General features: G+C 36.5%; 1 protein-coding gene across 4 annotated transcripts in view; it reads left to right on the forward strand.

Annotated features, from left to right (window-relative positions):
• Positions 1-468: 468 nt before the first annotated feature.
• The window catches only part of KIF13A (kinesin family member 13A), a 247,494-nt gene continuing 233,027 nt past the window's right edge, over positions 469-14,935 (forward strand). For 3 of the 4 annotated variants that reach the window (XM_031946800.1, XM_031946801.1, XM_031946806.1), the window contains exons 1-2: positions 469-569; positions 1,065-1,155. In XM_031946800.1, the coding sequence (XP_031802660.1) occupies positions 515-569; positions 1,065-1,155 (146 nt within the window). In that variant the 5' untranslated portion in view covers positions 469-514. The remainder of the gene's footprint in view (positions 570-1,064; positions 1,156-14,935) is intronic. The other variant, XM_031946802.1, reaches the window with a different exon arrangement.

A 14,935-nucleotide genomic window follows, 5' to 3' on the forward strand; every position in this document is an offset into this window, starting at 1 on the left:
CGCCCGGCCGAACACTCCTCGGCCGTTTCCGGCTCTCTCCGGAGCTGCTGCCTCCGGGCCGAGAGAGCGGGGCTCGGGAGCCCGGGAGACTCGCGCCGCCGCCGCCGCCGGGGCTGTGGGCGGAAGATGGCGGTCGGGATGGGGCCGCCGCCCGGGCTGCGGCGAGCAGCGCCCGCGCGGGGAGCTCAGTTATGCAAACGAGGCTAGAGCCGGGAGTTCAGGCGCAGCAGCGACAGGCTCTCTCCTCCTCGCCCCCTCCCTCCGCCCTCCTCCCGCCCGCCTCTCTCGCCTCTCGGGCAGCGGTTCCTGGTGTCTTGCGCTTCCCCCGGGATGGACCTTCCGACGTTGCACCGCCCTTCGCTGCAGACGGCGCAGCGGCCGAGGCCGCGCACGGAGGCTTCCCCGCGAGGCGCCGTGTGAACTGGGCTGCCGCCCTAGGGGGGCCGCGGAGTCCGGGCGCTGGGCGCGTGCGGGGCTGGCTGGGGGAGGGGGGGGGCAGGGGGGCTTGGAAAACATGTCGGATACCAAGGTAAAAGTTGCCGTGAGAGTTCGGCCCATGAACCGACGAGGTAAGTCTCTTCGCTTCCCCCCCACACCCGTCCTCTTCCTCCTCCTCTTTCTCCCTGGACTCCGCGGGCAGGAGGGCAACTTTGGAAAGCGCTCGGGCTGGGGAGGTTTGCTGGCGGGCGGGGGTGGAGGGTGGGAGGGGAATTCGGAGGGAAGCCGGCGGGTGGAAGGGCAGAGAGCCGAGCGGAGAGTGGCCGCTGCTGGGAGCTCTGCATCTCCGGTGGCCGGTGCTGTCTCCCGGTACACGGATTGCACTCTCCTCCGCGCCTCTGCCCCGAGCAGTGCTCAGCTGCTGCCGGGCCGTTCCCCAACCCCCCAAGGGCCATTCCTAAAGTGGGTGCCCATCCCCGCTGCAGAGCCCTGGTGGAAGGGGAGCGTCGGGAAGGGATGGAGCACACCCGAACCTCGGGTCCTCTGTCGTCTGTGCAGGGGGAGGAGGGAGTGGGTGATGGATTGTCCACATTTTGAAACGTTCTTTCTTTTTGCCCCCTTCCCAGAACTGGAACTGAATACAAAGTGCGTGGTGGAGATGGAGGGGAATCAGACTGTCCTGCACCCTCCCCCTTCTAACACCAAACAAGGAGAAAGGTAAAGCCAATAACTAGGAAGGAATAAATCCAACCACTTAAGAGTTGTGCAAGTTTAACCTGGAGAAAACGAACTCGATGTGCCCTTTTGGTAGAATAGCTTCAAGTTTGTCATCATCAGCTCTTGTCTGAGACTGCTGGAAGTCCAAGTTCTCCTCTTCCTCCCTCCCCAGTATCCCCCTGTCCACCCTTGGAGTGCTGCTGGGTAGGACAGATGACCTAGCAAAGGCAAGGACAAGTGTTAGACCGTGATCATCGGCCATAGAGCCATGAGTCAGAATTTTACAACTGGAAGCCACCTTAGAAATTGTCTGAGCCTTTTTACAACTGAGAAAGCTGAAACACAAAGAGGTTGTGACTTGTCTGGGGTCACACAGCTTTCTGGGAATAGAACCAGCTCTAGAATCCAGGTTTAGTAACTTGTTTATACTTTATGACACTACTGTCACTCCAGAACGTCTGTTTTGAGCACCTTGGCTTAAAATGTGAAATAATAGTAATTTAAAACGATCTTGCACAGTGCAGTTTGAAACCTGGACCACTTAATTTGCTACTGAGTTGGGGATAACCTGACTGCAATGTGTGGATTTTAATTTTGGGATAAACAAAGGTTATTCTCTGAGTTATATTGACACAGACACTAGACAAATTGTTGAAGAGGGGCCTGTATTTACTAGATTGAAGCATATTTGCATTTGAAAAGTTGTAACTGTTGGATCCTTATTAATTCTGAGTTCTGTGAAACAGTATGAGAAAATGCTCCTAAAATGATTTGAGAATCTGGCATTTATCTGGTAAGCCCCTGAAAAGAAAACTCTTGGCATTCATCCAAAATACCATTGCACTAGACTGTAAAAATAGAGCAGAAAAAAGGAGGGGGGACTTTTTTCTTTTCTTTCTTTCTTTCTTTCTTTTTTTTTGGTTTGCAAAATTATTTCCCTCAGGAAAAAAAGCAAAGAGTGACTTGGTGTATTTCTGTAAGTCACCTGTTGATATTGTTCTTAGTGAATTTTTCTTCTCACAAAGATACCAAGTAAAGGGGAATTTGTATACTCTAAGCTCCAAAGCTTTATTGCTAAAAGAAGCAGTTATTACTGCTTTGTAATACAAGACGCTCAGATATTGTTTTGCTTAGGTTTAATAGAAAATAAGTGTGAGGAAATAGACGTTCCTGATTAGAGATTTTTATGGTATTTGTGTTCTGGAAAGTTGTTTTGCTCCAGGGCAGGCAGAATATTTAAAAACACTTCTGGGTTAAGGGGTTAAATTTCTGCTATCTGCAGTTAATTTTTATGGTAGCACCTTATGATCTCCTTGGGCCTGATTTTGTTAAGCTGAGTTTAGCTATGTAACACATAGAATACACAAAGTTGATACTTCTCTTTTATAACTCTAATGTGCAGAGTTGATAGTCTGTTTCTATTGATTGTAGATGTAGCAAAATAATTGGGGTACTTTTCATTCTGGCAATAAAGTTATTCTCATCCAAATTCAAATATTTACTTTTGCCTTTGGGATGGAAAACTCCAAAACTGGTTGTTACATTATTGAGGAAAGTTATGCTGCTGAGTATAGTTCTCCCTCTTAGTCCCTGCTCCAGGTGCATTGTTTTTATTCCTGTCATGGTACTTTCTGTTTGACTTCCTGATCTGACACCTGCTATGTCACTCAATTGGAACCAAGATTGCTACCAGAAGTTAATGTGTAAGGAAATAAAGTGTTATCATTTGCAGAACAAAGTAAATTTAATTCTGTGGATTTTGATCCTCTGCACTACGGGAACGATCATAACTGTTGCCACTTGAGTAAATAAATATTTAGGATTTTTATTGAAAAGATATTTGTGTTAATTTCAGGATTTCTGTCTTTTTTTTTTTTTTTTTAAATGTGTAGTGTAGTCAATCAACTAGCATTCATTAAGTGCCTATTATGAGCTAGGCAATGGTAGTCTTTTATTGCCCCATAAATAAGAATAAAAAATTGCAGTATGGAATCACTCTTGCTTGTGTATGGACACATTTAGTTTACAGACAAATCTGAAATGAATCACTACCATAGGTCTGCTTGTGGATTAGGATTAATACCTCAGCAGGGATGAAGACATCAAATGCATTTTGGATTTCATTGTGCAGCTTGGTTTCATATTTCTCTGCAGGGTTTTCTCTTTAAAGTCATAAAACATTTTAAAAATAGAAACAACCCCTCACTACTTTTGCTGTTGGTTGATTAGTTTTAACACTGCTCTATGTTATGAGGCCCATAATTCATTTCTATTATTTGATTTCAGTCTTCTATCCTCCTGAGGCAGGGAAAAGACACTGACTGAGAAAGTAGAGATACTGTTATTTTGAACTAAGAAGGTTCTTTAGTCAGTGCTGGAAAATTGGCTGTAAAAAAGAAATTAATGGTTTATTGAAGATATCAAGAAATCATTAATGTTGTATTAATCACAAGTTGGAAGTTCATAACTACAGGAAGGCAAAAGTTTGGGATTTTTTATCCAGTGAAAACATTGATTTCCAGGAAAAGAAAGTGACAATTTTGACTTTCTTCCCCACCCCCACCTTCTTGGAATTAAATCCAAGAATATATAGTGAGAACAGAATAGATCACATTTCCTTTTATGTTGTATAATCCCTAATATTTTACCTTAAAAATACACTGCATTGATTTATTTGAATAGTTGAGCTTCCTAAATCTATTCTGAAACATTATAAAATGTTGCATTAACCCTCACCCCCCACTTTAATGTAGTGATAAAGCTGTATAGTCAGAAAATCATTAATATCAGGAGGAAGGTCTTTGTAAATAAAAGTTAAGGCATGCCTACCATCAGTCATAACAACAAAGGTTGATTTATTTTATGGAGATCATAGGGTATATGCGAAATTGTGGTTTTAGGGGCAAAAGCTGAATGAGGTAGAATCCTTAGCTTACCTTATGTTCACAGTGGTTATCTTAAGTATTTCAGGTTTACATAGCTGATCTTTTACAATTTTGAAGTATTGCTTTAAGAGAGTATCTTTCTCTAGAAGTTTTTTTTTTCTTTTTTCTTGGAGTGTCCCAGTAAGGAAGCATTAATGGAAGGTGGAATTACAAAACATGACTTATCTTGGCAGCTTTTTGAGGAAGTGGGCTTTCCTTATAGAGAAGTTAAAAGGTTCACAGTTTGAATTCCAGCCAGTTTTTAGCTATACAATACTTTCTTTTGATTAGTCTATGCTGACATTGTGGTATGATACCTATGAATTAAAAATGCAAACCCACCATTACATAGTTTTAAATTTTGGGGTATGATTTGAGCCCTTCATAGTTCAGAATCAGTGTTTTTCCTTTTTATCCTGTAAGGTGCAGAATACAGTTTCCACAGAAAATAATAAAGAAAGCAAAAGCCAACTTTCATTTACTTATGAACTGTAAAAAAAAAAAATTATCATCAGATTGAATTCACTCCTTCATTCAAGATGCTTCTGAGATGGTGCTTTATGACTCATAGTATAAGTAAGCATCCTTTAGTAATACTGGCAGATTTGATTAACATAGGCCAGTATGATACTGTTCATTTTTGTTCTCAGTAATGTGAAGTTGATTGTAAGTAAAGAGAATTTTATTTCTATTTATCCAGAGTGATCTCATTTTTGTTGATGAGTGATATCAGGTAGTGAGTTTAACATTACCAGATAGTGTTTTGTTTCACCATTATAATTTTACCTTTTAAAGATAAATTTCTCATCACTAAATGTGATGAGAAAATTGGTTGCAAATTAATGAATTGATGCAATATGTTAATAGCAAAAATAGATTAAAATGTAGATGTGCCTCTTAATTGTCATCCATGGATATATATAAAATTTTCCCTTAACTCTTTAGATTGTAGGGAATTCTCCATGTCTTCAAATGAGGATTTGTGTTTCCTTATAGCTGTTTTATACTTTTTTTTTATCATACATGCCCTTATTAGACATAAGAACTTTATATTCATTTGAATATTTCTATTCAAAAATATACTGACATTAATTATACTCTTGTTAACTTATTTACTTTCTTAAACTGCTTCCTATGTAGCATCCAGGTAAATAATTTGTTTTTATTTTATTTTTAAATTTCCAATAGTATTTTATTTTCCAAATACATGTAAAGATAGTTTTCAACATTCATTTTTGTAAAACTTTGTATTCCAATTTTTTCTCCTTCCTTCTCTTACCCTGCCAGGATAGCAAGTAATCGGATATAGATTAAATATGTGTAATTCTTTTAAACATATTTCTATATTTGTCATATTATGCAAGAAAAATCAGACCAAAAGGGAAGAAATCATGAGAAAGAAAACAAATAAAAAGTGAAAATACTATACTTTGATCCATATTCAGTTTCTATATTACTCTCTCTGAATGAGGATGACTTTTTCTATCCCAAGTCTATTGAAATTGTCTTGGATCAACACATTGTTGAGAAGAACCAAGTCCTTCACAGTTCATCATTACATAATCTTTTTGTTCTTGGTTCTGCTCACTTCATTCAGCATCAGTTCATGTAAGTCTGTCAAGGAAAAAATTTGAAATCCAAACATTTAATTGTACAGTTCTGCTTTATGGAAAAATTTGAGAATGGGTTTACTTAGTTTTGAGAATAGCATCATGACTTTGGGACCATTCGGACCAAGAGCTTTATATCATTTGGGGGAAGTTTGTTCTTGCAAAAGTTATTCAGAATAGAAGGAAAATGAGTGGCTTAGAATGTATGATTTTTATTAAAAATTTGGAACATACTAAGTTCTTCCATTCTGTTTGCATCTGAGTTAGAGGGAGGAGTTGAGCCATAGGGCAGAATGAGGAAATTGGCCAGGATCCTGTGGTTTCATTATTTTATTTGAAGTGAATTCCCAGGAAGCATGCACATTTGTGTTTAAATATATATGGCAAAAATTATATTTCAAATCCAAAGAGGTCTGAATTCTGGGTTACCCATGGCTTTTATGTACAGTTTTGTTTACCTCCATTCATGCAAATAATTGAGTGTTGATTGTAGAAGATGTAGCCTTTCTGCTTCTAGAGTTAATTTTGCTTTTTTCCCCTCCTCCCCACTATGTGCCATTGGTCTTGATAGTCTGTATTTGAATGTTCATAGCTGAATTTTATGGATTTCTTTTCAATCTATCACAGTAAGTAATCTGCAACTAGACAAGCAGAAGCTAATGATGATAAGTTATCAGTAAAAATCTTGGGACTTCAGCACATTTTTTTTTTTTAATTTAATAGCCTTTTATTTACAGGATATATACATGGGTAACTTTACAGCATTAACAATTGCCAAACCTCTTGTTCCAATTTTTCACCTCTTACCCCCCCTCACCCCCTCCCCTAAATGGCAGGATGACCAGTAGATGTTAAATATATTAAAATATAACTTAGATACACAATAAGTATACATGACCAAAACATTATTTTGCTGTACAAAAAGAATCAGACTCTGAATTATTGTACAATTAGCTTGTGAAGGAAATCAAAAATGCAGGTGTGCATAAATATAGGGATTGAGAATTCAATGTAATGGTTTTTAGTCATCTCCCAGAGTTCTTTTTCTGGGTATAGCTAGTTCAGTTCATTACTGCTCCATTAGAAATGATTTGGTTGATCTCGTTGCTGAGGATGGCCTGGTCCATCAGAACTGGTCATCATCTAGTATTGTTGTTTATAATGTATATAAGTATATAATGATCTCCTGGTCCTGCTCATTTCACTCAGCATCAGTTCGTGTAAGTCTCTCCAGGCCTTTCTGAAATCATCCTGTTGGTCATTTCTTACAGAACAGTAATATTCCATAATTTTCATATACCACAATTTATTCAGCCATTCTTCAACTGATGGACATCCATTCAGTTTCCAGTTTCTAGCCACTACAAAAAGGGCTGCCACAAACATTCGTGCACATACAGGTCCCTTTCCCTTCTTTATAATCTCTTTGGGATATAATCCCAGTAGTAACACTGCTGGATCAAAGGGTATGCACAGTTTGATAACTTTTTGAGCATAGTTCCAAACTACTCTCCAAAATGGTTGGATTCGTTCACAACTCCACCAACAATGCATCAATGTCCCAGTTTTCCCGCATCCCCTCCAACAATCATCATTATTTTTTCCTGTCATCTTAGCCAATCTGACAGGTGTGTAGTGGTATCTTAGAGTTGTCTTAATTTGCATTTCTCTGATTAATAATGACTTGGAGCATCTTTTCATATGACTAGAAATAGTTTCAATTTCTTCATCTGAGAATTGTCTGTTCATATCCTTTGACCATTTTTCAATTGGAGAATGGCTTGATTTTTTATAAATTAGAGTTAATTCTCTATATATTTTGGAAATGAGGCCTTTATCAGAACCTTTGACTGTAAAAATATTTTCCCAGTTTATTGCTTCCCTTCTAATCTTGTCTGCATTAGTTTTGTTTGTACAAAAACTTTTCAGTTTGGTATAATCGAAATTTTCTATTTTGTGATCAGTAATGATCTCTAGTTCTGCTTTGGTCATAAAGACCTTCCCCTTCCACAGGTCTGAGAGGTAAACTATCCTATGTTCCTCTAATTTATTAATAATTTCATTCTTTATGCCTAGGTCATGAACCCATTTTGACCTTATCTTGGTGTACGGCGTTAAGTATGGATCAATGCCTAGTTTCTGCCATATTAGTTTCCAATTTTCCCAGCAATTTTTATCAAACAGTAAGTTCTTATCCCAAAAGCTGGGATCTTTGGGTTTGTCAAAGACTAGGTTGCTATATTTGTTGACTGTTTTATCCCTTGAACCTAATCTATTCCACTGATCAACTAATCTATTCCTTAGCCAATACCAAATAGTTTTGGTAACTGCTGCTCTATAATATAATATTAGATCTGGTACAGCTAAGCCACCATCATTTGATTTTTTTTTCATTAATCCTTGAAATTCTTGACCTTTTGTTTTTCCATATGAACTTTGTTGTTATTTTTTCTAGGTCATTAAAATAGTTTTTTGGGAGTCTAATTGGTATAGCGCTAAATAAATAGATTAGTTTAGGTAATATTGTCATCTTTATTATATTTGCTCGCCCTATCCAAGAGCATTTAATATTTTTCCAATTGGTTAGATCAGACTTAATTTGTGTGAAAAGTGGTCTGTAATTTTGCTCATAAAGTTTCTGATTTTCCCTTGGCAGATAGATTCCTAAATATTTTATATTATCAGTAGTTACTTTAAATGGAATTTCTCTTTGTAACTCTGACTGTTGGATTTTGTTAGTGATATATAAGAATGCTGATGACTTATGTGGGTTTATTTTATAACCAGCAACTTTGCTAAAGTTGTGGATTATTTCTAATAACTTTTTAGCAGAATCTCTGGGATTCTCTAAGTATACCATCATGTCATCGGCAAAGAGTGATAATTTGGCTTCCTCATTGCCTATTCTTATTCCTTTAATCTCTTTCTCAGCTCTTATTGCTATAGCTAGCGTTTCTAATACAATATTAAATAGTAACGGTGATAGTGGGCAACCTTGTTTCACTCCAGATCTTATTGGGAATGGTTGCAGTTTGTCTCCATTACATATGATGCTTACTTGGTTTTAAATAGATGCTGCTGATTATTTTAAGGAAAAGTCCATTTATTCCTATACTCTCAAGTGTTTTTAATAGGAATGGATGTTGGATTTTATCAAATCTTCAGCACATTTTTAAAGAATTTTTTTCCCCTAAACATTCTTTAAAATGGAGGAAATGCCAGGAGTTTCACTGATTTTTCATAAAAGTTTGACTCTACCAAGGATAAATAACTTGTAATTTTTTACTTTGGAAGCTCTTTAATATAATGTGACTTACATCTTGGTTGGAAATTGTATAATGCTGTTAACTTAAGGATAGTTAGGTAATAATTAACTATGAGGACTTTTATATGGAAAGGTCTAATTCAACTTGTTTTAGTCAATTCCTGAATGAATGTAATTATATGGATTAGAATTTGGAGCTCTTACTTTTCCTTTGAGATTGGTTGGTTGGTTGTTGTCGTTTGTTCTCGAAGAGGACCAAAATGGTATTGAGTTGCAGTGTGTTCAACTGAGGCTGATCAGACAAACTGAAGCTGATCAGACAAATATGAGCTTAGCCTCAGATCAGACACAAATAGTCCCTATCAGCATTTGGAGTAGCTTCTCTAATTTTAGGTATCCTGCATTTCTTCAAGATTTAGTATGCATTCAAATCTGGGTTTTGCCACTTACTCTCCATATGGCCTCAGACAAATCTTAAACTATTTTTTTTTTTTTGAGGCAATTGGGGTTAAGTGACTTTCCCAGGGTCACACAACTAGTATTATGTGTCTGAGGCTGGATTTGAACTCAGGTTCTCCCAACTTGAGGCTTAATACTCTATCCACTGAGCCATCTAGTTGTCCCTAAATCCTAGAAACTATTGAAGCCTTCATTTACTCATCTATAAAATCAGAGTGGTAATATTTAATAATTATATACCTCCTGATGATCAAATGTGATAACACATGTGGAGTGATTTGTAAGCTAACCAAAAAGCTTAGTGTAAATATAGACTATCATTCCTAGGGTTATGCAGTTTGAATATGTTTTATATGGTGTTATTGATTTTATATTATTGTTTCATAAAGGAAACATTGTATGGTGGATAGATTGAATGAATGAAAAAGCATTTATTAAGGGCTTACTATGTACAAATCTAGTGCTTTGTTTCATACAATACATAAAAATAGAATACAATAGAATACAAATAGAATACAAATAGAAATACAAATAGAATACAAATAGAAAAGTGAGATGGTGTCTACTTTGCAAAATCTTTCATTCTAACAAGAGACCATCCAAAGATAGAACCAGTTGCAGAGTAGAAGAAAAAAATCTAATGGTCATAAAGACATGTCAGCAAAAGTGATTATAATGTATCTTTAGGGTCATTTTAATTAATATCTATTTTTAACATGGAACTGTTTGATAGTGCCAAGGACTTTGATAAGAAGAACTTTCTTATCTTGGTATTCAGTAGCTGTGATTGTTGAATAAGTGCACTTGCTTAAGCAACCCGTTGATTGTCCAGCTCTCTACTTCTGACTACTTTCTACTTCAAATTGACTTGCCTGCTTTGTTGGTGGCAGTAAGTTGGCAGTTGGTATGATGATGATTGGGCTGACAAATTCCTATTTCACAAGGGTAGCTTCTTTAAAACCAAGGCTGTGAGGGTTAGTGCTGAGATAAAGATCTTATTCTGATCTTGTCTCTGGCGTTTGTTAGTAGTTTGATTCTGGCCCAGTCAGTTAATTTCTATTGCTAAATAGATTTCTAAATTCTAGATAGGTTCTGATCTATTTCTTAAAATGTCATGTATTATATTATACAAAAACTGGAATAGATTTTAGGTGTCTAATACAATCCCATTATTTTACAGACAGGGAAATTGAGCTCCAGATAAAGGAAATAACATTTCCTCTGTCAAATACCTACTTAGTGGTAGAACTGGGATTCAGATGCAGATCTCATTCTTATTATAATATGCCACAAATCATGAACTAGCACTTGATGGGAGCTAATTAAGCATTCATTAGATTGGTTGATTAGGTGACTTTTGGGGGGAGGGATTCCTGAGTTTTCCATTTAGTTCCATCCAGTCTTAACTGCATCTTTATGTACACCTAATTATTTTTATTAATATTTATTTACATTGCTTTAATTTCCTAGTATATATCCCTTTTCTCTTCCCCTTCCAGAGAGCCATCCTTTACAATAAAAAAATAAAGAGGAGGAAGGGAAACACTTGAACAAAACTAGCCAACTTGTCAGCTGGGTCTAATATGTAGTTGAATAGCATACTCACAATATATCAAATGAATAATAAAAATGTTTAGATTTAGCTATAAAATGAGTCAGGGAAAATTGTGATTCAATTAAAGAATAATGAGGTAGCATTTTTAGTGACTGAAATAGTTTGAATTTTGATTTATCTCTTGTTAATATATTTAGAGGAATAGGAAGGTGGCTACTTCTGGGGGCTTGAAAGGGAGGAGTTCTTTTCTTGAAATAGTTCTTGCTTAGACTGAAAATTGAAGGAACTTTTAAGTGAAACAGGGCAGTTATATGAAGTCTTCACATATCAGAAGGAATTGTCAGTAAAGATTCTAGGATGCAGACATTTGAAATATCACTTGTCTTAGGTAGTGAATGAAAGAGTAGCAGGGCAGCAGCTCTTGCCTGACCCTTTAGGAATTTGTCAAGGTAAACTGTTTTTGACCTCCTTTCGTTTATATTTCCTGTTGTACAGTGGTGTTATTTTTGTGATGTAGAGATTAATAAGCAAACAAACCTCAGTCTCAAACCGTACAGTCAAGCTTTATACAATTAATATGAATATCTGGGGGTGGAGAAATGCCATTTCCAGAGTTTTCTTGAAGCTTTTGTTTGGAACTTTGTTTCCTAACTGATACGTGACCATATCGAATTTTAATTCTCCCTGTAAACACTTTCTATCTAAAAATACAGGTATGTATTTAGGATTTGCTACATGAGTTGCTGGAGCCTGCTTAGTGTAAGAACAATTGTAATGTCCATTAAATGGCTAGGAAACAAAAGTCAATGCATAGAAATCCCTAGTAATTTGTCTACTCAGCCCTGCCCTGTCCTGCAGACTCTGGTGTGTAGGTGGGTGAATTCTGCAACAGAAAGGAGGAGTCTGTAATTCCCTCCAGAGGAAGAAGATTGGAAATATTTAAGTCAGAGAACAGGAAGGAAGCCTTTGAGGAAAGGGAAGCATGTCTTTGGCTTTTGGCTCTTTGTGTGTTGTCTTGAGGAGACACTCCCTAATTTAGAGCCCTGCCCTGAATGACCACAAATATTCATGTAGCTCCACATCCAGAAAGAATCAAATGGAAAATCAGAAAGATCAAATGCCAATGAATTGCCTGAAAATCTCATTTACAAGTGCAGTTCAGTTGCAGTTTATCTCAAATCATAGAAGTACCATAAGTGATAAACCCACAAGTAGTTTGTTGAATAGATTAACAAGCTTTTAGATGTACTTAACTTCTGTGGTTAACTGTTACAAGTTCTCAGAATTGATGCTTACTATGTTTACCTACTTATTATCTCAGCTACATTGAGAGCATGTTTAAGGCTTATATTACAGGGATACTTACAGTAGTAAGCATGTTATTGTTTTTCCTGTTGTGTAGCAAGCTTTTAGAGCAGAGATATTAAGTATAGTATTTTAATTTGTTTGGGGGCATTCTTTTCTTTCATTAACTTTCATTTTCTTTTTTGTAGCTTACTTAAATTTGGCATTACAAAAATTTTTAACAAAGATTACTTTAAAATAGTGGCAAAGAATCTTGAACGCTACTTGAAATATAAGATTTGCAAACTATAAGTCCAATGCATTGTGAGATAGGGACGCATGGATATGTGGAAAGCTGTGATGTGATGAGATTAAGATTCATTTTTGGGAAAAGTCAGTAAAAAAGATTATCTAATCAACCGATTTACTAGTTTATTAACTTTGATCAAGTGATAGCTAATGATGAAGCCATTGATTTGAATCCTCTATCTGTGTGGCTTTGAAAGAATTTCCTCCTCTGTGATGGTAGACTAGGGGATCTCTCAGGTCATCCTATTCCAGTTATAATGATTTTAAAACTATATTTTAAAGATCAATAGCATGATAATGGATCAAAAATAATGGATTAACAGTTTGTTGATAAAAAAAACCTAGTTAATCTTTTTCAAATTATAAGTATGTAAAATTAGTATTGTCGTTTAAGAGCTCAAAAAAAACATTTTTGTACTAACTCCCTCTTTTGTGCATTCTAGTCTTTGGGAAGGATTTAATGCTTATAAAAGAAAGGCCTTTTCCTTCTATAGTCTTCAGTATAAGAGATCCTCAAGGTATCACTGTTAGGATAATATCTTCTAAGTACTAATTAAGGATATGGTAATTTGCTTTCTCTTATAAGAAGAAGCTGTTGTGATAGTTTTGGTCTGAGGTTATAGGAGCCTGAAGTAGGATGTTTTCATTTTGATGCAACGATAGCCAACAGATCAGAGATGTTGTGGTAGTACAGCTGACGAGCAAACTTATTGGATATGTGGAGTAATGGAAATAAAAGAGTGAAGAAGGACTCTGAGACCATGTATCTTGGGGTCTGGAAAAATGGTCTTTCACTCAGAGTAGGAAAATCGGGAGCAGAATTGTTGAATTCCTTTTTGGGCATCCTTTTTTGGTGCTTGTGGAATTTTGAGGTGGAAATCCCAGCAGGGAGATGAATGTCACTGGCAGACTGACAAAATCAATCAATGAAAAAATATTTGAGACTGCTAACAGTGTAGTAGATACTAGAGGCAACAAAGAATATAAAATGTAGCTCAGCCACAGGGAGGTTACAATGTAGTTGAGATGTATCCAGAAATCAATAAATAGGTCTTCTGCATGTTCACTTTTTTTCCCCTGCAAAAGAATGTCAAGGCATTGCAAGTGGACATTTTCAAGAGTTACAAAGCATTAAGCAACTTGAAATGAATAAAATCAGTTCATTGTAGCACACCAATCTTATCATATATTTAAAAGAGGAGAAAAAATAAAAAACAAATATTGGTGAATGAGACAGTCTGAATGGCAGCATTATTTATAAATATTTAAAAGGACTAAATTGTATATTAAAATCACTCAACAAATGATTATTGTAAAGGCAGAGAATAGAACAGTCTATAAAAAGGTCCCTTTTTATATTATCTCCTATTTTGTTCACAAATGAAAAATATGTTGAATATTTATGTGAACAAATAAAAAATTAATATAATCTAATCTGTATACCATATGTTTCTATGTGAGTTGGGTAATATTGGTGTTACATAAAGATTGTTCTGTCTTTTATGTTCATATAGAAACAATGCTGACTTGTCTAGAAATTAATGGTGTATCTGGGTATTATATTGGGCTGGTCTTTTTGTGATTCATTGGCAGGCTTAGTGAAAGATCTGAAACAAGACAGCTTGGTGCAGTGAAGGATTTGGATTTGGAGTAAAATCTTAGTTCTGTATCTAGCCATTACTTTCATTCTGATCTTGGGCAATTCTCTAGACCTCAGTTTCCTCTTATCTACTCTGAAGGGATGAACTAAACAACCTTTAAGGGCCCTTTCAACTCTAAAAGTCCAATCTTGTGTTCCTAAGAAGTTGTAGTTATTCTTTAATTATATGGTCAGGAATAAAGTTTGACTGAGTGGAGCAGGAAGAAGGGTCTATTTTGAATCTGGTAGAGATGACCTTTGCAAAAGTTTGGAAGAAGAAGGAAAAAGTAAAAGTTAGGAAGTAATTAGTTGCCCTTACCCGCATTTGAAAAGGAATGTACCACTATATGTATAATAATAGATACATAACATTTATATAGATAAGGTTTGCAAAGTGTTTTAAAACACTTTGAAAAAAACTTAAGTAGACAGAAGTTAAGTGACTTGTCACGGCTCACAAAACTAGTAAATGTCAGGCTGGATTTGAATTCAGCTGTTTTTGACTTCAAGTCCTGTACCACCTAGCATGTGAAAATCATATGTGATTGTAACCCAGATGATGGAATATCTCTTCTAACACAGGGATCTAGAGACCATTTTGGAGGTGATACTCATTGGAATTTCGAGGGAATTTAGTATCTGATTTGTTTAACATGCCTAGAAAGAACTCAGGAAAGTATTTGTGCATGAACTCATAGTTAAGACAATTCTGATTCCCATACCTGGATAGTTCTT

This window comes from Sarcophilus harrisii, chromosome 1, assembly GCF_902635505.1.
Source record: "Sarcophilus harrisii chromosome 1, mSarHar1.11, whole genome shotgun sequence".
Lineage (NCBI taxonomy): Eukaryota > Metazoa > Chordata > Mammalia > Dasyuromorphia > Dasyuridae > Sarcophilus > Sarcophilus harrisii.